General features: G+C 39.6%; 3 protein-coding genes and 1 pseudogene across 8 annotated transcripts in view; 2 read left to right on the top strand and 2 right to left on the bottom strand.

Annotated features, from left to right (window-relative positions):
* Positions 1–20,503, top strand: part of LOC127439953 (GAS2-like protein 2A) — a 40,990-nt gene extending 20,487 nt beyond the window's left edge. The window contains exons 2-5 of the mRNA XM_051696258.1: positions 6,158–6,265; positions 11,806–11,902; positions 13,034–13,343; positions 15,513–20,503. Of these exons, the coding sequence (XP_051552218.1) occupies positions 6,158–6,265; positions 11,806–11,902; positions 13,034–13,343; positions 15,513–17,517 (2,520 nt within the window). The 3' untranslated portion in view covers positions 17,518–20,503. The remainder of the gene's footprint in view (positions 1–6,157; positions 6,266–11,805; positions 11,903–13,033; positions 13,344–15,512) is intronic.
* A 1,214-nt stretch (positions 20,504–21,717) lies between these two features.
* On the bottom strand, positions 21,718–23,539 carry LOC127439962 (piggyBac transposable element-derived protein 4-like; annotated as a pseudogene).
* On the bottom strand, positions 23,246–23,896 carry LOC127439966 (uncharacterized). Its single transcript, XM_051696290.1, has one exon. It carries the CDS (start codon positions 23,894–23,896, stop codon positions 23,246–23,248), a length of 651 nt encoding a protein of 216 aa, XP_051552250.1.
* Positions 23,897–24,925: 1,029 nt separating this feature from the next.
* The window catches only part of LOC127439954 (AP-1 complex subunit beta-1-like), a 39,310-nt gene continuing 38,261 nt past the window's right edge, over positions 24,926–25,974 (top strand). For 3 of the 6 annotated variants that reach the window (XM_051696261.1, XM_051696269.1, XM_051696268.1), the window contains exon 1: positions 25,087–25,233. In XM_051696261.1, the coding sequence (XP_051552221.1) occupies positions 25,210–25,233 (24 nt within the window). In that variant the 5' untranslated portion in view covers positions 25,087–25,209. Of the gene's footprint in view, positions 25,005–25,032; positions 25,234–25,974 lie in introns of those variants that run through there. The other 3 variants (XM_051696264.1, XM_051696263.1, XM_051696265.1) reach the window with 3 other exon arrangements.

The following is a 25,974-nucleotide window of genomic DNA, read 5'->3' on the forward strand; positions in this document are numbered from 1 at the left end:
ATGTACTGGTCGCTCCTTTCCCTGCAATTACAATTAGCATGAAAAAAATAGTCTTAAAAGGGGTCTATATGACTTGTGTGCTGTATTCCAAGTCCTTTAAAGCCAAACAATGGCTTTGGGTAAGAGACAGCCAGAAATGTAACTTGCTATTCACTTTTCATTTTATCTATTTATTAATGTTTTTACTTAAAATTTTAATTCCAAGTCCTCTAAAGCCATACAATAGCTTTGTGTTAGAAACAGGTCATAACGTATGTTGTTTTAAGTCTGCTTACTATGTTACTGTAACGTGTGCTGGCTGCTGACACTGACGAAGTGTAGAGAACCCAAGTGCAGTTTATTTCCAAAGTGTAGTAATCCAAAAAAGCCATAAATATAAATGTGAAAGAACACATAAAACATGGACTAGACTAGACTAGACTAGACTAGACTAGACTAGACTAGACTAGACTAGACTAGACAGCACAAAACACATCCACATACATTCAATACTTGACAAAAGACAATGGAAAACATGAGGGCTTAAATACAAGACATGGGAGAACAAGACAAACAAGTTAACCAATGAACAGACAGAACTCTAACAAGATAATTAAACAATAAACCAATGAAAACATGACATATGAACATGGAGGTAAAACATGAAATCACATGACAAGGGAACAGGAACTAAACTTTTCAAAATAAAAGACATGAATCAACAAAATACACATGACAGTTACTCAAGGATTCTAGCACCAAAAGCATTCGTAAGTTATTTTTATATGACCATATAACCTCTCAGACCCATAGGCCTGTAAACGACGCATATTCATATTGGTGGTCATATTAACAGATAACTGTATCACACTGCATGCATAAGCAGCTTGGTGTTGCATGGCAGAAGAGTAGTAGAAGCAGCACTGCAAGAATTTAATGTTGAGATTATTTTTGAAACTGAGGTGAAAATGCACACTAAATGGATTCAGAATATAAGCTTATGTGAAGCCTTATGTATTAAGACAGTCTATTTACACTGTGCAAATAGCCAACCTTGTTGGCAAAGGCTGTTTTCACTAACTCCACACACTACTGTTCAGACAATTTACCCTTAGTACAAACAGCATATTACTTCTATTTAAACTTTGTGTGAATATTATCTTAAACTATTTGGACTTTGTGTAAACACGGTCCCATTTATTGCTGTTTACACTGAAAATGGAGTCACTCACTATTTATACTCAATGTAAACAGCATCTACATTCTATTACACTTAAATAGCATCATGTAAATTGCATCTTCCATTCCTTTTCACACAGTGTAAATAGCCGCTATAAAATAATGGAGAGAACTACAAAAGACATCTGTATGACTCTGGCTTGATGCACGTTACACATGCAGTGACAGGCACACAAACGGCACTTTTTGTTCACTAAGTCCAGATGATTTAAGCAGTTTATAGCCTGCACTTTGGGGTTTGGATTCAGGGTGAATTAATTAGCATTTAGATGCCAATATGATTCCCCTCATGTAAATTAGATTTCATGACAATCAAGTTTGTAATAGTTCACAATGGCCAACTCCCAATAACCATTTTAGAGTTTATGGCCATTATGAAAGGAAATGCTCAATTTGGCAATACCCAAACCTATGAATCTCTTAATTACTTTATAGAGCCACAGTTCTGTTACACAGCAGAAACTCTGTCAGTGTGAAAGATCAATGCATGTCTGGTGTTTGGAGTTACGCTGTCTATTACCACTGAAAACTTTTAGGGTGGTCACTGGTTACTGGCTTTACAGAACAGATGTCAAATCAAGCACTTTTTAAAGGAGAAATTTATTGAAAAAAACCAAAGCGTTTCAGCACACAAGCCTTCATCAGGGTTTACAAAGTTAAGACAGAGCAGATACAAAGCAATTGTTTAAATACATACAATAGTTTTCTTATTGACCTACCTTTTGTTTAATTAGTACTATTGAAATAGGTGTTACCGATTAGTGGATGAGATTGTCTAGATGTTACTCTTGTATGTATTTAAATAATTGCTTTGTATCTGCTCTGTCTTAACTTTGTAAACCCTGATGAAGGCTTGTGTGCCAAAACGTGTTGGTTTTTTCAGTCAATTTCCCTCTTCAGCAAGTGTTGCTGGATTTGTCCTCTTCAAATGTGCTTCGTCCTCTCCATGCACCAGACTGATTATCCAACCAGAACAGACTAGACTGAGAGAAAGTGATGGATGAGAGAGGCAGAAAGCAGCGAGAGAGGGGCTGATTACTTTATGGAGCGAACAAGAGTGTGAGGAGGAAGAGAGTCCGTATCTGTATTACGGTTCTTTTGGGTTTTGTGATAACTGTCGTACATGTGCTATATAGAATATTCCAGCTTTAACCTTCTAATCATCCAAGCAAGCCAAGCAAGGAAATATATTCAAAAAAGTTATAGAGCTCCAAGGCACATTAAACTTCTGTTTCTACAGTCATTCGAATCTCCATATCTGTGAGCCAATATATCTTCTCCATCGTGCCACCAGCAATCAGTCACTCTCATCTGTGGAAACCGAGCTGAGTTTGGCCATGTAGAAAATAAGGATGTGTTTCCCATATGTTTGCATAAAGCAGTGTCTGATGTAAAAGCAAAGTCACTTCAAAGAAAAAGTTTGCAGTCAAATATTCCCACAAACAGAACTTGTAGCATTGTAGAATGAAACATTTTAAGATATGTTTCATAAGTCTGTCAAGAAAACGTGCTAAATTGTCATGAAAACAATATCACAACGCAAAAATAAATCGTGTTAAAATACTTTCTCCTATCCCAGCTGACTATGCAGAGACAACTATAAATAAGCCATTTGTTGGTTGATTCCCCTGAAATGGCTGTCGGGGGAGTTTTCTGGAATCTGTTTGAAAACAGTTATTATTCTTTATTTTGGCATTTCCATTTGGTGACGCTAGTGACACAGAGAGATTCACACATGCAGACATCCTCAGTGATATTTGCCTCTGCTGATTATTCATCCTCTTTGTGCAGTCATTTTTGAAAAAGGGCAGAGGTGTGTGTGTTTTAGCAGAGGGCGAGTTTGGGTTTTCCCTGTGAATTTGTGAGTTTTGAGCCTGTCCTTTGCAACTTTGTCATCTCTTCTGATCTTGATTGATCTGAAGTTTTGCCTGTTTGCTCCCTTGGGGCAATATTCATTTTTAAGGGAGTCTTTTCAAAGAAAGCAAACATCACAGGAGCATCATAGTGGACTTGAGAGAATGGGAGCCTGTGTAAGTCCATGCTCACCCCACCCAGTGCAGCGCTTTGGAACCAGCCTGACCACTCGGCTTCTGCTTGTCTAAATCAAAACACACGCATGCTGCCATGCTGTTACGTCACTCTTTTTCACATCCATAGTTACATCTCATGCGGTGTCTGTGCCTTTGAGTTAAGCATTGTTTAATTCCCAAATCTCGTCAGGACATGACGCAACTTACGCAACTTAGGGAATGGCTCTTTGTTTCTGTATTTGTTTTTGAGAGGGAGAGAAAGAAAGAGAGAGACCTTTTGTTTTCTCAAGAGAGTGATTCAATTAATGTGTGACATGAATAGGAAAGGTAGGGCTCTTTGGAATGAGTTAATCACCTCAGGACCTTAGCAGTCAATAAGCGACAGACCATCTGAAAAGTTACATTTGATCCATTCACACGCACACACGCTCCCTGCTTCCTTCACTATCTCAGGCAGCGAGTTAAAGGGAGATGAGGGATGTGACTCTGTGTTTCTTACAGGAAACTGCTCCTGTTCAAGTGCCGCTAAACACTCAGTGGAACTTGTATGCTTCAGAGTGTGACTAATTAGCTAAAATAGTAAACCTGCAATGGGTTGGGAATGCATAAAACTTTTATGAGGAAATCTCTGCGGAAATCTACAGAATAATACATGCACAAATTGTGTCTAGGCCTGGTTATTAGTCAAAATACCTCAGCTCATATTTCTATATGAAACTGCAAGAAAGTTATATGAATAAATGAGCATACAAAATTCATAGTGGATTCTTTAAAGTTCCTGAATTCTAACAGTACACTACAAAAAGAAATGTGGTGGTACCATAGAAATACCATGATATTTTGATGTGCTATTTGTAACAGGTAAAGGATGGGCAAGGAGGAGGCAGGAACTGGCTGAACAGTCAGTGTAAAATTTCATGTAAAACTCAACATAAAACAAACATAAACAAACACACACACTTGCAGCACGGCCATGTGCATCTCTCTCTCAAACTGGCGTCTCCGGCCCCCATTTATCTCGCTCTCTCACTGATCATCTGATTCAGTGCCAGCCATGCACCCTTATGGCCTGGCCATGCCCTCCTCCTCGTGTGCCATGGTATTTATTTACATGATAAATAAATAAGTACTTCAAAGAATACCATGGAATTATGGTACATGTCCAAAAGCCATGCTAATAGCATGCAACTTTTTTGCCCTTTTTGTTAGTGTAATCAAACTGAAATGTTGTATGAATGTATTTCATTCTTATATATAAACATACATGGAAAGTGTAGTTTTCTTTTACAATGCTTTTTTTTTTCTTTTAATACAATAGATATGATTCAAACATAGGTTTAATACTATGAAAAGTGATTCTTTTATATTTTTTACTTTTGTACTTTTATATTTATTTATATTCTTTTTATATTCTTTTTTATAGGAGTTATACACATTTATTCCGCTCTCATGATTGATAAACCTTTGTTGGTAACTCTTTACAGTGAGATTCCATTTGTTAATAGTTCACCCAAAAATGAAAATGATCTCATAATTTACTCACCCTTATGCCATCCCAGATTGGCTGTATGGCTTTCTTTCATCTGCAGAATGCAAATTAAGATTTTTAAAAGAATTTCTCAGCTTTTTTGGTCCATACAATGCAAGTGAACGGGTGCCAACATTTTTGAAGCTCCAAAAATCACATGAGTCAGCATAAAAGTAATCCATAAATGAGGTTGCACACTGGACGAGAAATGCTGCGTCGCGGCTAGGACACGGCACAGGTATCAAACACGGGGCACGTCGAAGCGGTTCAGGTTGCAGACAGTACACACAAAAGTTACCAAGGTTTTTCCCTGGTTCAAGAATGAAGAACGCTAAAGTAAATAATCTATGTCCTTTGATAATGATTTAGTCTGAATTTAATGGAAAATATGCGAGTTGCGCTCTGTGGCATGGCAGAAATTTGAGCAGCCTCCGGAGTCGTAGCTGGGCGCCGCCGACAGACGCCGAGTGGTGGCAGCATGTGCATACCTTCATTGAAAACAGTTGTTTAGAATTTTAGAACATGCCTTGTCATCTGCCAGATGCGTCAAGTGTGCGACCCCCTTAAGACTCCAGTAGTTAAATGAATGTCTTCAGAAGTTATATGATAGGTGTGGGTGAGAAACAGATCAATGTTTAAGCCTTTTTTTTTTTACTAGAAATACTCCTCTCTGCTCAGACAATCTCCACTTTAACTTTCACATTCTTCTTCTTGTGTTTTTGGTGATTCACATTCTTCATACAATAATTTCTAGCAAAAAAGGACTTAAATATTGATCTGTTTCTCACCCTCATTATATCACTTCTGAAGACATGGATTAAAACACTGGAGTCGTATAGATTACTTTTATGCTGCTTTTATGTGCTTTTTGGAGCATACAATTTTTGGCCCCAATTCACTTGCATTGTATGGACCTACAGAGTTGAAAAAAATCATACTTTGTGTTCTGCAGAAGAAAGAAAGTCTGGGATGGCATGAGGGTAAATGATGAGAGAATTACATTTTTGGGTGAACTGTACCTTTATCATTAGTTAATAACATTAGTTAAACAATACTTTTACAGCATTTATTAATCTTAGTTAATGTTAATTTCAACATACTAAACCATTTTTTAAATTGAAAGTTGTATTTGTTAACCTTAGGTAATGCACTATAAACTAAGAATGAACAATTGTATTTATTAACTAACATTAAGAGAGATTAATAAATGCTGTAAAAATTATATTGTTCATTGTTTGTTCATGAAACCTAATGCATTAACTAATATTAATGAATGGAACCTTATTGTTAAGTTTTACCCTTTTGTTTTTATGAGTTCTAATTATGATTATCAGCGTATGTATGGGATGTGTTTAATAAGTATCCATATTGTATTTTGTAGGTGCGGGAGATTCTGGGCCAGTGCTCCTGTCCATCACAGTTCCCCATGACCAAAGTCTCAGAAGGGAAGTACAAAGTGGGCGACTCCAGCGCACTGATCTTCATCAGGGTATGCCTTCCAGTTTAATCTTAACTCTCTCACCAATAGCCATCCAGTGACGTGTCTGTTCTGTCAAATCATGGAGACACTATCTTTCTTTTTCTCGCTTTCTTCAACACACTTATAGATTTCTTTTGTTTTTCTCCCCTTTTCTCCCCAATTTGGAATGCCCAATTCCCAATGCACTCTAAGTCCTCGTGGCGGCGTATAGGGTTGCAGCGTTTCATGGTATACCATGGTATGAAAATTGACAGTTATCATACCATGTACATTTGCTTATCTATGGTATTGAGAAAAAAAAATGCAACCGGACGGAGAATCTCACCTGTGCGTGCGCATCTCCTTTCCTTCTCAACTGCTTGTCAGACTCGTCAAATTGCCCCACACACACACATGCAGTGGAGAAAATGTCAGAGAGAAGCGAGGCGAGGGGGTCTGACATAAGTGAGTGTGTGTGTGAGTTAAAGCAGTGTTTCTCAACTGGTGGGTCGCAGGTCTATTCGGACTGGGTTGCAGACAGCAGGCAAAGAACAATGCCATTGTTCTCCCATTGAAGATATTTCGGCGGCCGCCCAAGTGATAGCCTATTTAGGACTGCTGAGGCAGATTTAATGATAATCTCACAATCAGCTAAAGGCTTCTCATCTGCACTTTCGCACAAGTGTAACGGAACCAGCTCGTGATCATGATCTACTCTGCTCTCTGACGCGCTCGTGCAACAACCGGGCTTCCCTCGATATTGCGGAGCGCAGACCTCAAAACTGATGTGACCAATTTCAATTCTAGTGAGACTTTTCTAGTTTAAAGCATTACGGAGGAAGTCAAGTCGAACCTCTCAAACAGTAGGCAGACCTGACATGCCAAACAGCACTGAGGAGGAAAAGAGCAACACTGTGCTATGCACTAATTGTTGACATCAACAACAAAAATAATGTCACTTGATGCATGTCCTTGTACTTGAAAACCATGAACAAAACTATGCAACATAAAAGGAAATGCGACCCAGGATACATTAATTACAGGTTACGTTTTTACTATGGTGAGTCGCCACTTGATTTCCAATGTAAAATCTGGGTCCTGAAGCAAAACCAGTTGAGAACCACTGAGTTAAAGGTACAGACAGGAGCAGTCTGGCTGTGCTGTTGTGCACCTACAGTATATGTTAATTGTTAATAATCATAGGACATCACTTTAAAAGCTCACACAGCTGATGTTATTTTTCATTTAGTAGTTAATTTAACATGCTATGCTAACATGTAAACTAACATGTTTTAGTTATATAACATGTTATAGTTACATGCTATTTTTTTATCATGTTTATAATTCGGTATATTATTATAATTCTGTTAGCTTTCTTATTTATTCTATTTATTTAATTATTTTCAAAAGGGAGACTTTTTTTTTACACATACTTCAATAAAAAAAATGGTCTCAAGTTTCAATTATAATAAAGCGTTTGTTCAACCAAAAAAAAGTGGTCATTGTAACTGATAATAATAATTATGTAATACATTATACCATGATACTGTGAAACCATTATATTTTCTGAGATGGTTATCGTACCATGAAAATCCCATACCGTTGCAACCCTAGTGGCGTAGTGACTTGCCTCAATCCGGGTGGTGGAGGATGAATCTCAGTTGCCTTCGCGTCTGAGAGTGTCGATCCGCGCATCTTATCACGTGGCTTGTTGAGCGCATTACCGCAGAGACGTAGCGCGTGTGGAGGCCCACACTATTCTCCGCGGCATCCACGCACAAATCGCCACGCACCCCAACGAGAGCAAGAACCACACATTATAGCGACCACGAGGAGGTTACCCCATGTGACTCTACCTTCCCTAGCAACTGGGCCAATTTGTTTGCTTTGGAGACCGGGCTGGAGTCACTCAGCATGCCCTGGATTTGAACTCGCGACTCCAGGGGAGGTAGTCAGCATCAATACATGCTGAGCCACCCAGGCCCCCTACTTACAGATTTCTTTAACTTTCTTTTATTACAAAGTTTTAGTACAAAGCCAATGGAAACCTTTACAGATATCAAGCCATCAATTCTGCTATTTACTGTTTGATTATGTGCCTCTGTGTACTAGTTTTTAAATTTGAACATGAATAGAATGGAGGCCAGACTTTAATAATTATAGCTCTATAATAAGTCATCTTTAGGTTTCAATAGTGTTTACACAGTTTCCAGGCTGACATATTCAAGACTTGGTCTGTTGTCCGACTGCATCAAAAAGCACCCACACCCATTTATACTGCACACAGAAATAGACACTTATGTAATTTCCTTTCCTCAACCTTGCACTCTGGACTAGTGTGTGTGTGTGTGTGTGTGTGTGTGTGTGTGTGTTTGTGTGTGTTTGTGTGTATGGGTGGGTGTATGTGTTTACATGCACTTTATACATGCATCTGTGCATGTTTTAATATGTTGTTTAGTTTTTTAACTGGAGAATTATTTTTAAGTAAATTTTTTTTCCTCCAGTTCAGCAGGCTGGAAGCAATTAAACTCGATTTAGTCTGATTCTCCTCCGCATGGATAATGTAACTGCAACCTTATATCCCCCTCTCTCTCCCTGTCTCCATCTGTCTTGATTAGTTCTCAGTTTTTTCCTGTGCCTAATGTTTTCTCCACTGTGGTATGTGTATGTGTGTGCACTTTTGTGGTCTGGTGTGTATCAGTTTGCTAGTGCTGTTAGTTTGAGCCCTTTTATTTACTGTGTCAGTGATTATATATAGACCCATCATGCCATCATCTTTCACCAGCACAATTGACGCTAGCAGCACAGCGTGGGGTGAAGCAGGGGCCATTCTCATGCCAAGCTCAGCTGTGTTAAAAGCAGGTATTAAGATGGAAAATGAAAAGGAAAGAGAAAAAAATATGACCTTGAGACTGATCTTTTAGTGGGCATCTCATTCAGAGGCCCAAAGCTCTTTGTGCCATCATTTGGATGTTGGCGAACTACAACAACACGCTTAAACCCCTGGAGTCAGAGACCTTGGCATGAGAGACATTAGCTTTGTTTACTGTTTATTATAGTTATGCTGTCAGCATGTTTCCCGCCTGTTGCCATGGCGACTCAATGGTTGAATCCCAAGGGCTTTTTAAAGGGCAAACGAGGAGAGCTTTCAATCGGCTGAAGAAGAGGAACCCTACTGAAAAATCAGCTTAAACCAGCCTAAGGGGCACTTCAAACCAAACTTGTTTTTACGCTAGATGCAGGACAATGCATGGTACAGAACACATGAGTTTTAGGATGAATTTGTTAAAAGTTGACATTCTTCTGTATCCTGATATGGCACCTAAAAAATGTGGCACTCCTGTAACCGGTCCTGCTCGACCCGCTCTGAGCAGGATTCAGACTGGTGTCTCCGGCATAAGAGGCGGGCGCGCTAACGAGGAGGCTAAAGGTTAAAGCCTCTAGCGCGCCTCTTGATGATTACACACACTGCACAGCATGTACTAGCTGGCTACCGTTACACCCACCCCCCTAAACCTCACTCCCATCCAGGTCACGGCACCACTGTAACCAGTCCTGCTTAACCCGCTCCGAGCGGGATTTGAACTGGCGTCTCTGGCATGGTAGGCAGGCACGCTAACGAGGAGGCTAAAGGCTACAACCTAGCGTCAGTTGCTAGTGTGCCTCTTGAGGCTAGGGGAGTGAGGTTTACACACATTGCACAGCACGTACCAGCTGGCTACCATTACACTCATGCGCAAGAAGCTGAAAATACAACAAGGACGCTTTGGCGCAACAGTCAAAAATATCCGTCTAGCACGTTTATATAGAAAAACAATAAAATAAAAAATAAAAATTGCAGATGGAAACAAATACACATTGCATGTAAACTGCCCCTAATGCTGGTCTTTTTTGCTGGTTTTAGAGGGGTTTTGGGCACTTTTCAGTTGGTCAGACTGGGAGACCATCTTGACCAGCTTAACAGTAGCTTAGCCAGACTTGGAGCTTAAACCAGTTAAGACCTCCTTAGACTGGTTTTATGTTTGTTTTTTCAGCAGGGACTCAGTTGTTTCCTTAGTACCTGCAGTTACATTTACATAGTTATTTTATAATCACATCACAAACATAATACATACAGTTCAGTTTAAGATTTAGCTTGTATGTGTAAGTTTGTGGTTCCGTCTTCGTCAAAATTAAACCTAGTCTGTAGAGGTTGGCATTTTACCAGCTGACAAATGTGCTTTCCTTTCATGGCAGCGGCTCACACTCAAACACTCATCACATGATTATACTTTAGCATATGCAGCAGATGGAGTTTAAAAATGCCAAGACTGTAAAGGTCTCCACTGCATCAGGTTTGAAGTACACAATCAACAACAAAGAGACAGAGATTGTGAAAGAGTTTTCCTGACTCAGGTTTGAAAAAGGAATCAATGGTAACCTCTTATTCTGCCTTATTCTGTGTTCAACAGTGAATAACTTAAGGAACGGGGCTCAAAGGAGGGGTGTTTCTATGCTAATTTTCATCCTTTCTGTTCTCTCTGAATACCAGCAGAGAGGGGGGTTGGTGCATGATTTCATTTTGTTCTCTATCCAGCTCTGTCATAGTGTGCTGTCATGATAATTAAGGCCGTGGAGGCAGCAGTGAGATGGATAGAGGAGTTGTTGGTGAGCAGCTCTGTTATGTAACAGTATTGGACATGGGGGTTGATTTCATCCAGTAATAAACAACAAACTGGCATGCTGTCCCACCTGTTTTAAATACATGTTAAATCTTGTTTCATGGCTGTGTATGTGTGTAATAAATTGATCAGTTTAAACTCAGCATGAAACTCTGTTCGCAACCCATTTTTGTTCTGTAATGTGACAAATTTCAGAGTAAGTCAAGATTTTCAATGAGAGAATCGTAGGGCGGAACTAATTGATATTGATTGGATTGTGAAAAGTTGGCATTCCATACCAGAATGAAGCCAGACTTGAATGCAAGTGTGCTAAAATAATGCTTAAAAAGCTATTTGGCTTTTGGATAACATTATATAATAGCCCATGCAGCCTACGTGATGTCAGCAGAAAAGGAAAGTAGTTGCAGAGAAAGAGCAAGTTCATTACAAAAAAATGTAATAAAAAATAATATATGTACTGTATGTGCATGCAGTATATGCATTTTTGGAATAATGTGCACAAATGCATCATTCACACTGTAAGATCAGAAACATGCATTAAGAAAGTAAATAGTATGCATTTTTATTTCATGTGGCATTTTACTGAATAACAAATGCTGCATTGAAAGTTGTACTATCTTTTTTTATGTCAGAGCACTAAAACTAAAAAATATAAAGACTAATATAGATAAATATAGACCAAGAGACTTTTCCTACATTACACTCCATTTTGTACTTTTCCATTTAGGAAAGAAAAACTCTCCTGCCTGCACTCTTTAACCAGCTGCGATCAAGGTTTATAACAGAGTTTGGGTGATTTTAGTGTGTGTGTGTAAGCCCTCATGAATGTGGCACAAAGCTATATATATTTACTCTGGTTATGTGCATGTAAATATTTGTGAAAGGTGTTCTTCTCTCTCTCTCATGAAGGTATTACGGACTCATGTGATGGTGCGTGTAGGTGGAGGTTGGGACACACTTGAGCATTACCTCGACAAACATGATCCCTGTCGCTGCGCCGCGTTTGGTGAGCTCACCTCTTGAGTGTCTCATTTCCTGTCTTTGAGCTTGGAACTTCTTGGAATTTTTTAAACAATGCTACACATTTCTCACTTTTTTTGTTTACAGTATTGTGCATTCAAGTTATACTAGTTTTTGTTTCTAGAGTTTTGTGGCTACTAAGGGTTAGTTCCTTAATTTCAGTACTCAACACTGTTAGTGTAATTCATGGTCTATGTGTGTTTTTTTAATTTTAGGCATAATGATTGACAGACACATAACAGCCTCCTTATATGACCCTGTTTACACCTGGTATTAAAATGCGTCTTGGGTGATCCTAATACATGTGGTCAGACGAAACCCATTGCTGTTTACATCTGGTCACACATATGTGTCTCCTGTGACCACTTGTGTTTAGATTTCGAGGGAAGGCTCTTTGATTTCATGACATATGACATACATAAATCACTATGTCATTGTGTAAACATGATAATAAATAGCGAAAAAGTCAGAATCGGCAAGGAATGCACGATCAAAAGTGGCAAGCTGTTTCTACCAGATGCAGCTGAAATTTAATCTAAGTGTAACCGGTCCTGCTTGACCCGCTCTGAACGGGATTTGAACTGGTGTCTCCAGCATGTTAGGCGGGCATGCTAACGAAGAGGCAAAAGGCTACAGCCTCTACCATCAATCGCTAGTGCATCTCTTGAGGCCAGGGGAGTGAGGTTTACACAAACCACACAGCTATCACGTACCAGCTAGCTCCCTTACATAAGCACAAATGCAACATTTCAAGCAGAACTCTCTGTTATCTTAGTGGAGTACCGGTACTAAAGAAGCTTCAGATGTTTGTGCTTCTCGTCTGTGTCACTGCATGTTGATATCAGACACACCCCTAATATCAAACGGAATCTGAATCAGACACACTGAGGTCCGTCCATCCTTGTGCTTCAATTTTATTTTTTTAACGAAACAAGTAAAACGAGGTCTAAATGAGATCTAAATATAAGGAACCACATTGTGAAATGATCATTTAAGTCAGTATTATGTTCAGACAAAAATAACTTTTGAATCATTTCATCATCATTTTACTTTTGACGTGTTGGCTACATTTCGATTTTTAAAAGAGCTCTCTGATGCATTTCTTTGACCTCAACAGCTCACCGGTATCAGCAGTCTAAAGCGAGTGGACAGGGTCCTCACAGCAAGAGTTCCAGCACTCACTCTTCCCGCTCTACAAGCCCTGGACCTCACTGGCACAATGAGGGTATAGCTCCCTACAAAACCAATGACAGGCGCTCTTTGGATCCTGCATTGTGCTCCACGGCCCATTCCTCTCCCTCACGGCTTGGCAGGTCGCACCATGCAGCTGTGCCAGTGGAGATGGAGACTAACACTGGGCGACCCACAACACTCCTTCCACGACACCCACGAGACAGATCAGAGCCTCGCCACTTTAATCCCCTCAGGTCAGTGTTGGTGTGTTAAGGTGTGTGGCAGAGAGAGTGTGTATGTTGGAGAGAGTGTGTATGTGTATGTTAGTAAGCACTTTCTTTACAGCTGTTAGAAAGTACCTTCAACAGAAAAGTACCCAAAAGTCACACTATAATAAAAGGTGCCTTACTGGAAAATGAATGTGAAACTCACCATTCAAGAGTTGTATTTAAAGGAATTTTATAATGATTATTTTTAGATGTAAGAAGGGTAAACATGATAAGTCTTGTAAGCAAATCAGAGATTTTATAAATATACATTTTAACAAAGGATTTTAGTCATCTTCAGAAAAAGGTCACATATTTTAGTTTGTCTCAATAAGGTTTTTACCTCTGCTGGTTAATAATAATATGTTTTTGAAGTTTGCTGAGGAAGAGTGCCTGGAACAAAAGCCAATGCAAAATACCTTCTTCAAACAGACAGAAAAATGTATTATAAATCATTGAAACAAACATTAAAATTAAAACAATTTACAGATTTTACATAATATTTTTTCCTTTCTACATTACAACACCCCATGCATGTATGGATATGCTTAGTGTATGGACTTTGTATGGAAATTATTGAAGTGTGAAGCATTTGTCTGTGACACATGCATGAATGCGTGTTTTTACAGTGTTTTTGTCTATGTAGATCCCTCAGGGTGTCTGCCATTTGCTCACACTGACCCAGATAACTCAACACAAATAATATCACTCTGCTAGTCCACTGTACCTTCACACTAAGATGGATCTTAAGGCAACTGTGCACATGCACACAAACACACAGATACAGGGAAGACATGGATTACTGCAAACAGATTTAAACTAATCCCAGATGACATTGTCCTGACATCCATCCTCTGCTCGTTTGTGACTCCCCCTTGTGTTTGAATAAAAAAATAAAATAAAAAAAAATTACAATCAAAGTGCCTCTCTCTGCCTAATTATGGAAATGATAACATGGGCTTGGACAAATAGAAAGATTTTTCTGTCGTTCTTAAGTTCCAGTCTAAAGAGATATTTATATATATATTTCTTTCCTTTTTTACCCTGTTCTAAATGTTAAAACAGTGGAACCTCCACATGTGTGTTATTGCACACTTGGAACAAAGAACAAACAACTCTGAAACTTCTTAAAGCTTCAAATGAGGTTTCATTATCCCCATCAGATTGCAGGACATACTATATGTCTATGTTTGCTAGGGACACCGTTGTATTACTGCACCATGAACAGCTTGCTGGTTTACCTTGGCAGTGTGCCTCAATTTCCTTAGGATTACTAATGATGCAGACCAAGCATCAGAGCATCACACTTTAACACTTGCACTCCCAGAGCTGCAGGTGAGACATGCTGGATTAAAATAATCTCATCCCTCAGGTCTGTCACTGAGGAAATAGGTTATCTGAAGGTTGATGCAGGTTACATTACATTAAGATTAAGATGTGCATCTAAAAAGTAATTTCACTCTCTTCATTCCTTCTTTCAATAATTTCCATTGGTGTGTATTGGAATAAAATTCACTTAAACCATTACACAGTTCTAAAGTGTATCTTGAATTTCTTGCAGTGAAGTTTAAATGTGAATATTTGTTGTGTATAGTTTTTTGGTGTATGTTTGTTTTTTTGCCTCAGTGCATGCAAGTCAGTCTTAATATTTAAAAGAAACCGTAATGATGTCAGGTTTTTTAAGAATTGCAGTATTAGTTAAAGACTCTTTATAAAGAGTATGTGCGTGTATGCGTGCGTGTGTGTGTGCATGTGTGTGTGCATGTGTTTGATAATACCAGAGAACAGGTAATCCCTCTCTTTCTTCCTCTTTGTTGGTTTCATTAATCCCACAGCAATGACTGCTGAGGGTGCACTCTTGCATGTGCCTCCTAACATGCTTCAGTTCGAATGGATTCCCTGTGTTGTCAACAGTGACTACATATATTAAATAACATCATAGACATTATGTTGATCAAGAATTATCACAAAAAAATAATCCACAAATTTAACTTAATTTAATTTAAGAACCCACTTTGCATATTTTTACATGTGAACACAAAATATGATTTAAAGAATCACACAGTCCCATATCTGAGAAATTTGTGAAGATGTTGACTAAATAGTCTCATTCCTCCCAAGATCCATCTCAAACTCTCTATTTTTTCTAATTCACAGAAATAAGGAATCTCTTCTTCCAAAGACTCGCAGGCTTTCAGGAGACAGTGACTCCTCTACAGCTTCCTCAAAAGGTGGAGGAAGCAGCACAGGAGGAGGTCGCCACTCTTTGGGTACACGGCATGCACATGGAGAGCAGGTGGTGCTGCTGGTGAACCGTAAGGAGGGGAAGCATATTATTGAGCGTCCTGGAGCAGGGACACAGGTTTCAGCTCTGAGAACCTCTCAGACCCGTGCCCGTAGTGCTTCTAGAGAGCGCTATGGTCCGCAGTCCACCTCCATCCTGAAACCTAGCCCACCCCAAGGGCCAGCAGAAATAAGTCACACCTCTCGCCCTGAGAGAGGCAGATCCATGGGCCCTGAAGGTCCACGGAGGCTCCAGGCCCCACGCTCCCTCAGCCAGGGCAAGACACCTAGAGGCCGACTGGGTGAGGTCAGTCCTGGGACATCCCCTCGCCACAGAGACCCTCAGCCTCTCTCCATGGATCGGAGAGAGGAACTGAGGTCCAAGCATATCCCCACAGCCACTTCAAGAATAAGTGTAAACTTGCCAAGAAGACAGACGTCGGCCTCTGCCTCCAACTCACCTGTGAAAGGCACCACCATTGGAAGTCCTGGGAAGAAGGGCATGGTTACGCCACGACCCCCTGCTCCACGTTCACCTTCCTCTGGGAGTCGAAAATTACCTCCCCCTGTCTCAAAGGCAGGACGGCGCTCTCCACATTCTTCTCCACGATCAAGTCATCACCATCTACCACGTTCCCCTCGAACTACACACAATCCACGATCCACAGGGAAAGACAAAAGAGGGTGGGTAAATCCCCACCACCAGCAGCAGGAGAACCAGGAGGACAGCGGTATTTTTAGTTTACACCTGTTGCCAAGTCTGGACCCTCAAAGGGAGGAAGACCTGTATCGCAGCTTTGAGAATGAGTTCCTGGCCAACACACAACAAGCCAGGGCTGGGCAGGGTAAAGCATCCACTGCAAGGGAAATAGGGTCCCTACAGCTTCCTGTCTCCCAACAGGGTTTAGGGGTGCTCCCAACATCTACAGGTGACACTAATGTCACGGACTCAGCTTACTCTTCCTCTAACTCTTCAACTCCTCGTGCCTATGCTCTCGAGGATCCTCCCACCCTTCTCCATAGCCAGATTCGCGGAGGCTTTCGCAATGGGGGGCTGCTGGATGGAGAAAGATGGGGTGGTAGAGGTGGAGGTCTCCGAAAGCTCCCAGCCATCTCCAGCTCCATAGAGGTAGGTGAGCTCCCAGAGGCCTCAAATCCAGGCCTATCCAGGCTCCTGATGTCCCAGTCTATGTGCCTCCACAAAGATCTCAATGGAAGCCATGGGAGTCTCCCTCTGGCAGAGGTGCCAGTGGACAGCCAGCAAGAACTGGTGGATTGGGCTGGGGTTGAGGGGGATGTCCCAAAAACTGAAGATCACCCTGACCTGCCATACGACAGTGCAGATCTAAATGCTGACCTGCCACTTCCCGAGTCCTTTCCCTCTCCACCACCACCTCCAGATGACTGTTCTTACCAGGACTCCTCCAGTGAGAGCTCCTCCATGTGTTTTAGTCTGAGTGAACCTCCATCTGAGGGCTCCTGTACTCCTCCTCCACCACTGGCCAATGGGAATGCTGATGGTGCAGTGGTCCTCCCGGCCAAAAGGGGTCAAAAGAAGGCAGAGCAGCTACCCTCCATCTACAAGCTTAAGCTACGGCCGAGGATCAGACCTCGCACCGACAACAGACCTGACAACAGCACGTCACGCATCCCTACTCCAGTAAGATACAGGAATCATTGTCCGCAGTCTCCTGCTAACTCTTCCCCCCTTCAGACCCCACCACAGTCCCCATGTTCAAACCGCCAACAACCCTCGCAGAAAGCTCTGCACCAAGCCTTCACAGACCTCATCCAAACCCAGCAGCGATCCCCAGTTATGGGCTCTAGAGAGCATCCCTACTCTTCAGAATCCAGCGTGGACACAGAAGCCTGGATATAGTAAAACATGGTGGTGTGGAGGAGGATGATGATGATGATGTCTGTGAACCTTCTCTTTACAGTCAATTTAGAGAGAAGAGTGGTTGAAAAAAGCACATTTATAATGACTAAGAGACAATGCACCTCTGACTGTTATGGCTAACATGTAGCTGGATGCTGAAATCCTAACTGTCATTTCACTGGAGACATAAAATTGTCCTTAAGTGGTTAAGAACATTACCAACTACATTCTTTATATCTTTGACCAAAAAGCTGACACATAGCACCATCTTGGCATTGTTTACTTCATAAAAGTATATATATATTTTTTTCCTTTGGGATTTCTATTTGAGAAAGGAAATTACTGCATTCCCCCTCAAAGGGAGAGAATAAAAGGTTTTACCAAAGGCAGTGCCCTTCAAGTTCATGTTCTCATGGTTCATTTTTAGCAAGATTAATAATCTCCATGAGAACTTTTTTTTTTTTTTTTTTTTTTTTAGGTTTAGTTCAGTTTTGTTTAATTAAGAGAAACATTTTACTTCCTAATTTTATCAGGAAATTTTAATATACAGAGTACACTGTATAATTGGGGTGGTGTTTTAAATTGAGAATAAGAGCTCTAGAATCTCTAGAGCAAATAAGATGGAGTAGTGCAATCTTTTTGGTGTAATTTTATGTGCATCTACTAGCAAGATGGACACCTGTATGAAGTTTTCACCAGACTTCCATGTGATATCTGAGTTGCAAATACAGTTAAATAACTGTACTCTTCTTTAGCCCATTTAGCTAAACAGCACATCATATCAACTCACATCATATTAACTCTGTTTAGGGGATCTCTCAAAAACATTTATGAGAGGCCATGATCCATAAGTTATTGGCCTGCTTTACATCACCTTGGCAAAAGATTTAGGCAAATATGTTGTATTTGTGTATTATTTTCTGTACAAACTACAAAGGTTAGTGTATAGGTTTATATGTAATATATGTTCAATTGCTTAAACGTTTGTTTATGTGATGTACATATAATAATTAATTGAATTTAAAATGTATGCTGTTTATTTCAGTATCCTGATTCTGCCTTAGCTATGCATTTTTGTTACTGAAAGTTGCCTTGAGTAATCTATTGCCTTAAAAGATGAAAAGTTTGTTTGTGAAGTAGAGATGGAGGGATGATTTGTATGTGTGTGTTTAGGTATCTGGGTGGGTAAGTCTGAGTATGTGTGATAGTGAAAGTGTCATTTCAATGACCCTCTGCTTTTACCCCATTTTTAATTCTGTGAGACAACGTATGTGAGACAGCCAGTCACATATATAATATGTCTGTAACATCAATGTCTTGCTTTCTCAGCACACCTCTGCTTAGCAAGCCCGATTAAGTTTAAAGATTCAAGAATTTGTCCACACGATAGAAATGAATGACTCTTAATTAAATGGACTGCACAAGATAGTGCCATAATAACCATCAATAAGATGTTTTCAGCAAGATGGAAATCATTTAAATCTATGTATACAAAAGTAAATCATTTCAAAAATCCATGACTTAGTGATACTTTTCCACTGTGTCATCACCATCTCCAGAAGCCCAGTTTCTATCAGAGCTTTGTGATGCCACCAAGTGGTTGAATGAATGATCTACACAATACAACAGCCGTTTTGTTGTAAGGAAGAAATGTGTAGTTTTGATTAAGTAAGGGAAAGCTTAATCAGTTCTTTGACTGTTGTTAACTTGAATGTTACTGGCGATAAAAGTATAGTATTCATGCACACTGATTTGTTTGTTTTATATTCAAACACTTCTAATCTGATAGGTACTAGACAACTGCATTTAATAGGGAAAAACACTGACTCCTATTAAAAAGAGTTACACTACACACATTTTGGTTTGGGATTGGATTGTGTTTATTTATATGAAAGGAGTAAGTCTTTAGGCCTTGGTAAATTATTTTGGGTGAATTGTTTTATCATAAAGGGATGATATTTTATGTTTTTAAATTAATGGTTGAATTGTTTACTTTTGGTGAGTTCTCTTTTAAAGGTGTTATACTGCCATGTATTTATGAGCTCAATTGTTTTATCTAGAGATATTCTGATGTTTGCTGTTTCAGTGAATCAAAAAGGAGTCTTAGAGCAAAAAAAAGTGGTAAAGATGTTTATGGAGTTGCATTTCAGTGTTCTTTCTGGCCTAAAGGACTGCAAATACAGGATTATTATCATGATTGCTGACACTCCACATCACCTCTTGTGTAAAAACTGCAAAACAATGCATCACTGCACATTGCTTCTGTGTCCAGTGCCATTTAAACTTCAGTACTGGCATTTCATACCTAGGTATAAATGAGGATTGTAGAACTTTCTACAGTCTTTCAAATTATATTAATGGTTGCTGTGCCTATTTATGTTAGTCGTACATACCCTCCCAACTACTCGCTGCACTGCGATTCAGTTATCTTTCCAGTATCTAATCATTAACTGCCATACGTTTGTACAGTTAACTCATTTTGAGTTGCATTTGTATTACCTCTGTTTTGCTTTCCTACAAAAATCTTACAGAAAAAAAGAAACGTTTTTCTGCGATTACATTCGTTATGGATTTCTTATCAAATTTAGAAATTCTGAGATAATATATTGCATGGTTGGGTTTTTTCTTCACTATTGACATCACAACTACAAGCATGTAGGATTCACATGCTTGCTTGAAAAATCAGTCTTATTTGCATTGTACAAATGTGATGTTCAGATCTGATCTACAATAATGCATGTCAAATCTATGCCATTCTCTGGTTCCAGTAAATGAAAAGGCTGTTGGGTGATTTTAAAATCTGCATTTTTGGGTGATAAATTATTTTTGTTCTCAATTGTTGTTGTTTTTATGTTGACAATAAAATGGAAGGTATTGACATTGTGGAATTTGTATGTGTTGAATAGCAATATTGCAAGACCAACATTCCACTGTTCCTTGAAAACCAATTGCTGTTAAATTAATTCTTGTAATAAAAATGTTTTAAATGAAATGCTGTGCATTGTGCTTGTGTTGCACTGTAAACCCGAATAGATGAGCAGAACTAAAAAATAAATTGAGGTAATCAGTTACATCAATTTTTTTAAGTTAATAAATTACAAGTGTAAGTAAGCAGACCTGTCAGATTTTGATTTTGTACTAATGTGTGTTGATTTTTTTTCTTAACTTTAAATATTGAATAAACCAACTCATGCATTTTAATGGTACTTAACTTTAACTCTTTGGCTGAACTTAAAATCACCATGTAGGCTCAACTTTAATATGTCAAGCAGAGGAAACCCAACTAGCTGGTACAGTGGATGTTAGTATGCAGAATACATGCTACTTTGATAAACCATGCTTTGATTAGCATAGCAATTACTCAACAAGTATATCAATATACTGTAAAATGATCTAATACTGTACCTGTCCTCAAGCTAATCTCAAGCTCCACTATTCACCATAATTAAACACTAACAAGTATCTCCCTTTACATTCATCTTGCACAAAGATACACTATATAACCCTTAATTTTAACATTTACTCTCTCTGTGGAGTGCATGTTAAGCATGCTGGGAAATAAAAATCCCCTTCCCAGTTTCAGGTAAATTTAAGGTCCTGTCAATTTAAAGAAACAAGTTCATTAAACTCAAAACATTAAACAATTCAGGTTACTTAAAAGGTGTAAGTTTCGTGAACTCGAAAGAGAAAGTTCTAAATACTCATCAAGGTTAATTTATTTGAAATAATTTGTATGATTTAATTTTTCCCTACTTTTCTTCCCTATTTTTGAGCATTATGGTTTACAGCGTGCTCTGCATGCAGTGAGAAATAAGATGTGATGGAAACTTAGTTTGATATAATTTTCTCTTTAAAGAGATTATTGAAAGAGCAATAAAACATTTGAACAAGAGGACAGATGTTTAGGCTACTGAAAAAGAGATGAAAACGTGTAAGATGCATTTGCAAACTAGCTACTCTTTGCCCTCGTAATGTCTTGTAAGATGCAAAATAAGATGCCTTAGTAAATATGCTTGTTGTAAGATTGATTATTATTATTATTATTATTATTGATATAGGTACTGCATAGGTGTAAACATTAATTGTTTAGCAAGAGATAGCACTTGTATAGCCTAAGAAAGTAGCAGAAATGTGCAGAAAGTAGTTTTGAATGCATTTTATTGAAGGGAAACAATAACAGTCTTGAACTTTTTTGGCAACATAGTGATATATTCTTATATACTGTACAATGAGGAATTCAGCTACAAAATACTAGTCTTCTCCCATTTTTCTAACCATTGCCCCCATCCACAAGGTGTATAAACAACAACAATAAATAAGAATAAAATAAGATAATAGATACAAAACAAAAATGTGAAGAACATAAATCAATCAACTCTAATTAGCACACGTAGGACAGTATGCAAGTGTGTGTGCATGGACTTTGCAGATGTATTTCTCACATGTGCAGCACATAGTATTTGATTTACAGTCTTTCTTTGAGTGGCAGAATTGGCATCTCCTCCTCTTGCCTGCCCCAGCTTCAGCCTCAGGTGGATCAGGACAAGATTCAGCCCCCTGAACAGCTTTCACAAGCGCTGCAGAGGCTGCTGTGCGGGGGAGGCGCTCCCTCCTTTGAATGTGTGGGGTTACAAGTGCCTTTCCCAGCTGCTCCAGGAACACCCTCCTCTTGTTCCGCTTATCAGGCATCGAGGTAGGGTTGATCTTGTTCCATATCACGAAGGCATTGTATGAGGACACATCAATGATGTTATGGAAGATGACCAGGGGCCAGCGGGCAGTCATCCTCCTGCAGCTGTAAGTTCCAATCACCTTGTCCAGGTTGTCCACGCCTCCTTTGTTGTGGTTGTAGTCCAGGATGATGGCTGGCTTCCTGTCCTCACAATCACTGATCTCAGCCGTTTTGTGCAGTGTGCTCAGGAGGACCACATTCTTGTTCCTCTTTGGAAGGTAAGAAACTAGAGTGGTGGTGGGGTGAAGGCAAATTTTGATGAGAAGGCCTCTCTCCCCCTTGTTGCGAGGAGTGCAGGGGGGAGCTCAGGCTTGTTCTTTATAACTGTGCCAACCATGGTGATCTTCCTCTTCAGGAGCTGCTGGCTGAGTTCATAAGAGGTGAAGAAATTGTCACACATGACATTGTGTCCCCTCAGTCCATCTGTCACATCAAGCACAACCCGCATCCCCTGGTTCTTCTCCGGGCCTCCACTGGTCGGCTTCCCTGTGTAGACTTGCATCTTCCAAGCGTAGCTGGATTGTGCATCACAGGCCACCCATATCTTGATGCCATACTTTGCTGGCTTGCTGGGCATATACTGCCAGAAAAAGGACAGCGACCTTTTGACAAAAGAGATTACTATCAGTAATTAGTATCAGTGTCACAGAAAACAATCACATAAATCAATGATATTACAGCAATACATAATAAAATTAACAGTGAAAATCACTTACATTATAGATATGAAAATAAAAATGTACCTCTGTATGGAACCAGTTGCTCATCCACTGTTACTTCAGGCCCAGGGTTGTAGAGGTATGGCAGACGATCCACCCACTTCTCCCAGACCTCTTTTATGGCCGCCAGTTTGTCTCTCACAAGTCTTGCAGGTCTTGACTCACGGTTATCCAATCGTAGCATTCTTGAGAAAGTGTGAAAGACTTTCAGTGGCATCATGGCATGGAAAATCGCCCTTCCACTCTCTGCATCCCAGAGACTACATGTAGCCTCGTCTCAGGACCTATACACACCCGCTAAGATTAGCAGCCCTATGTAGGCACCCAGGTCAATCTCATCCATCCTTTTCCAGTTGTCTCCATATTTACGGAAACCCTCCAAATTTGTCATCTCTAGGATTATTTTTTCGATGACTGGTGTGATGAACATGTAGAATGTTGAGGCGATGTTCTGGGCATGGGCAACTGCATGTCCTGTGGGCCCTGGGGTCATCCTTATGACATTTTGTGCTGCCATCCTGCCCTGGTTGTCATATGGTGACAAGTACCATGTTATTTTGCTGTTCTTTGACAAAAATGTCTCTCTTTCAGCTTGGGGGATTTCTTCTTCATCTGAAGATGATGCATCGTGCTCTGGGTTGTATTCTTCCCCATCTTCTTCTTCAGATACCTCCTCCTCTTCTAAATCATTGTTCTCTTGTTCCTCCTGGACATCTGAAAAAATCAGATCTACGACTTGTTGGGCACTGAAATGTGCACTCATGACTTCAGCAAAGAGAGAACTGGGGGTACTGTCATTTGCAGCACCTTTATAGCCTCTGACTGCATTCCCATTAGTAAACAATGCTTTCAAGAAATATTTATTTTGTCTGAAATTTAGTTTATTTTGTCTGAAATTGTTTTTATTTTGTCTGTGAACTTGAGTCATGTGTGGGGTTGTGGAGGGGAGATGCTGCACATGCACAAGAAAGTTTTAGTTTTGTCTGAGTTCAATCAGTAGCACACATAATCTCAATTTCTCATTTTGTGTGCGTGCGTGTGTGTGTGTGTGTGTTTGTGTGTGTGTGTGTCTTTGTGGTTTTTGTGGTGTGTAAATGATTTTATAACTGCTGGGTCAAAAATGATCCTAAGACAATCTTTGTACCTTGGTGGTGTACAGCTTTCATGGAAATATGAACAAATGTTTCACTTTTTCTAATGTTGGGGTCACTCTAGGAAAAGTCATCAAATTTCAAGTTGAATCATTTAGCTGGTTTTCTCTGCTGGTAAACATAGTGGCGGGTCATTTTTGACCCTTAAGACAACACAAGGGTTAAACATTACTTGAAATGTCAAGGTTTGGGCTCATAACTCCCATTCACTTGCACTGTATGGACCTACAGCGCTGACATATTCTTCTAAAAATCATAATTTTTGTTCTGCAGAAGAAAGAAAGTCATACATATCTGGCATGAGGGTGAGTAAATGATGAGAAAATTTTCATTTTGGGGTGAACTATCCCTTTAAGCTGTGTTATTGTATGACCTAAATTTTAGACCTTTCAATTAAAATTATTACGTTGAAACAACAACATTTAAATAGCAAATCTGAGTTAAGTCTACTTGCATCAAATTACCTTAACTTAAATGGTTAAGTTCATTCTATATGAACACCAAGTTAAGTGAACTTAATTACACAAGTTTTGGAAATGCCATTACTCAAGTCAACTTATTGGGGTTTTCAGTGTAGTAGGCCTATAGCAGGTGGGCATCACTATTATTTTATTCTGTATTTACATATAACGATATTAGAGCACAACAACTGAGTAGTTCTGTTATACAGTAATTAATTCAAACAGTACAACAATATGACTACAATTACAATGCATTCAACAGAACCCAGTAGTAGAACATTCATCAGGAGAAAACTCTTCTCAATGAAGGCGGAAGACGGAAGTGTGAATCATATGATGACAAAACATGTAAAGTGGGAGGGAAGGAAGAAGGCTGACTTGTAAACACTTCGCTTCGGTAGGGGATATTTTCTGTTTAACTGAGGTGCGGTGCTTTTTTTTCTACTTATCTATGGCTCTCAGCTCTGCGTGCTTGGACAGTAGTACAGTCCGTCCGATAGATTAAAGGCTTAACTGTGCGCTCACATAAAGCCTGATTAAGAAGGTACTGAAGCTTTAGCTTGTTAGCATTCAGCTAGTACAAGCACCGTCTCTACTTCTCTGTGAGCAGGTTCATTCATCCGGCAAAAATGGAGTGGGCAAGTCAGCTATGTGTGAGTGACGGTCCGTTTCCTACTTAGAGTTAGGAGAAAGGTCCGTGGATACTTTTGGGGTCGAAATTAGTGTGAAAATGTTGGGTGTCGTGCAAAATAATTGCTAGTTAGCTCTATGAAGCAGTGGAGGCTAGTGTGACTGTCACCTGCTGCAGTTACCTCAGCGCCACGTACCTTCTGAGATGTTACAGTTGTTTTTGGTAATCATTTGAGATCTAGCATAACGAGCCCAGAGCAATTGCAAATGTAACGGTTGTGTCAACGCCTTGTCGGTTGACAGCTGCTGTTATCTGTGCTTCTGCACTAGCTGGGTCGTTGCCTCACAGGCTGACGAGATAAATGCTCAGTTTGAATTTTAACCTGTGGGAATGGCAGTAGTTTGTTTTATGGGTTATTTACTACGGTGTTATATACATGACTACCCAGAAATGCCCTCCTTTTGTTCATGTTTTGTGTGCCTGCCACCGGTGTAAACTTTGTGTAACTGAGTCGAGCTAACTGCTGGCTTAGTTTGCCCCTTGCGAGCTTTGCAGGTCTTTGCTGACGGTCCCTTAGAAAATGTAAATATCCTCGTTACTATAGTTCTTGATATTTCTGTAAAACTTAAATGAATATGGTGTCCTCCCTCAAACATTAGGTTATAAGCTTTTAGAATCTTTCCTATGGAAATATACAACTTTCTTCTTCTTTTTTTTTTTTTTTTTCTTTTTTTTAGCAATAATTGTAGTTACTGATTATTGG

The sequence above is a fragment of the Myxocyprinus asiaticus genome, chromosome 4 (genome assembly GCF_019703515.2).
Source record: "Myxocyprinus asiaticus isolate MX2 ecotype Aquarium Trade chromosome 4, UBuf_Myxa_2, whole genome shotgun sequence".
NCBI classification, from domain to species: domain Eukaryota; kingdom Metazoa; phylum Chordata; class Actinopteri; order Cypriniformes; family Catostomidae; genus Myxocyprinus; species Myxocyprinus asiaticus.

Coding starts and splice junctions, on each gene's coding strand:
- LOC127439966 (XM_051696290.1), bottom strand. CDS start 23,896: ATGACTCAAGTTCACAGACAAAATAAAAACAATTTCAGACAAAATAAA.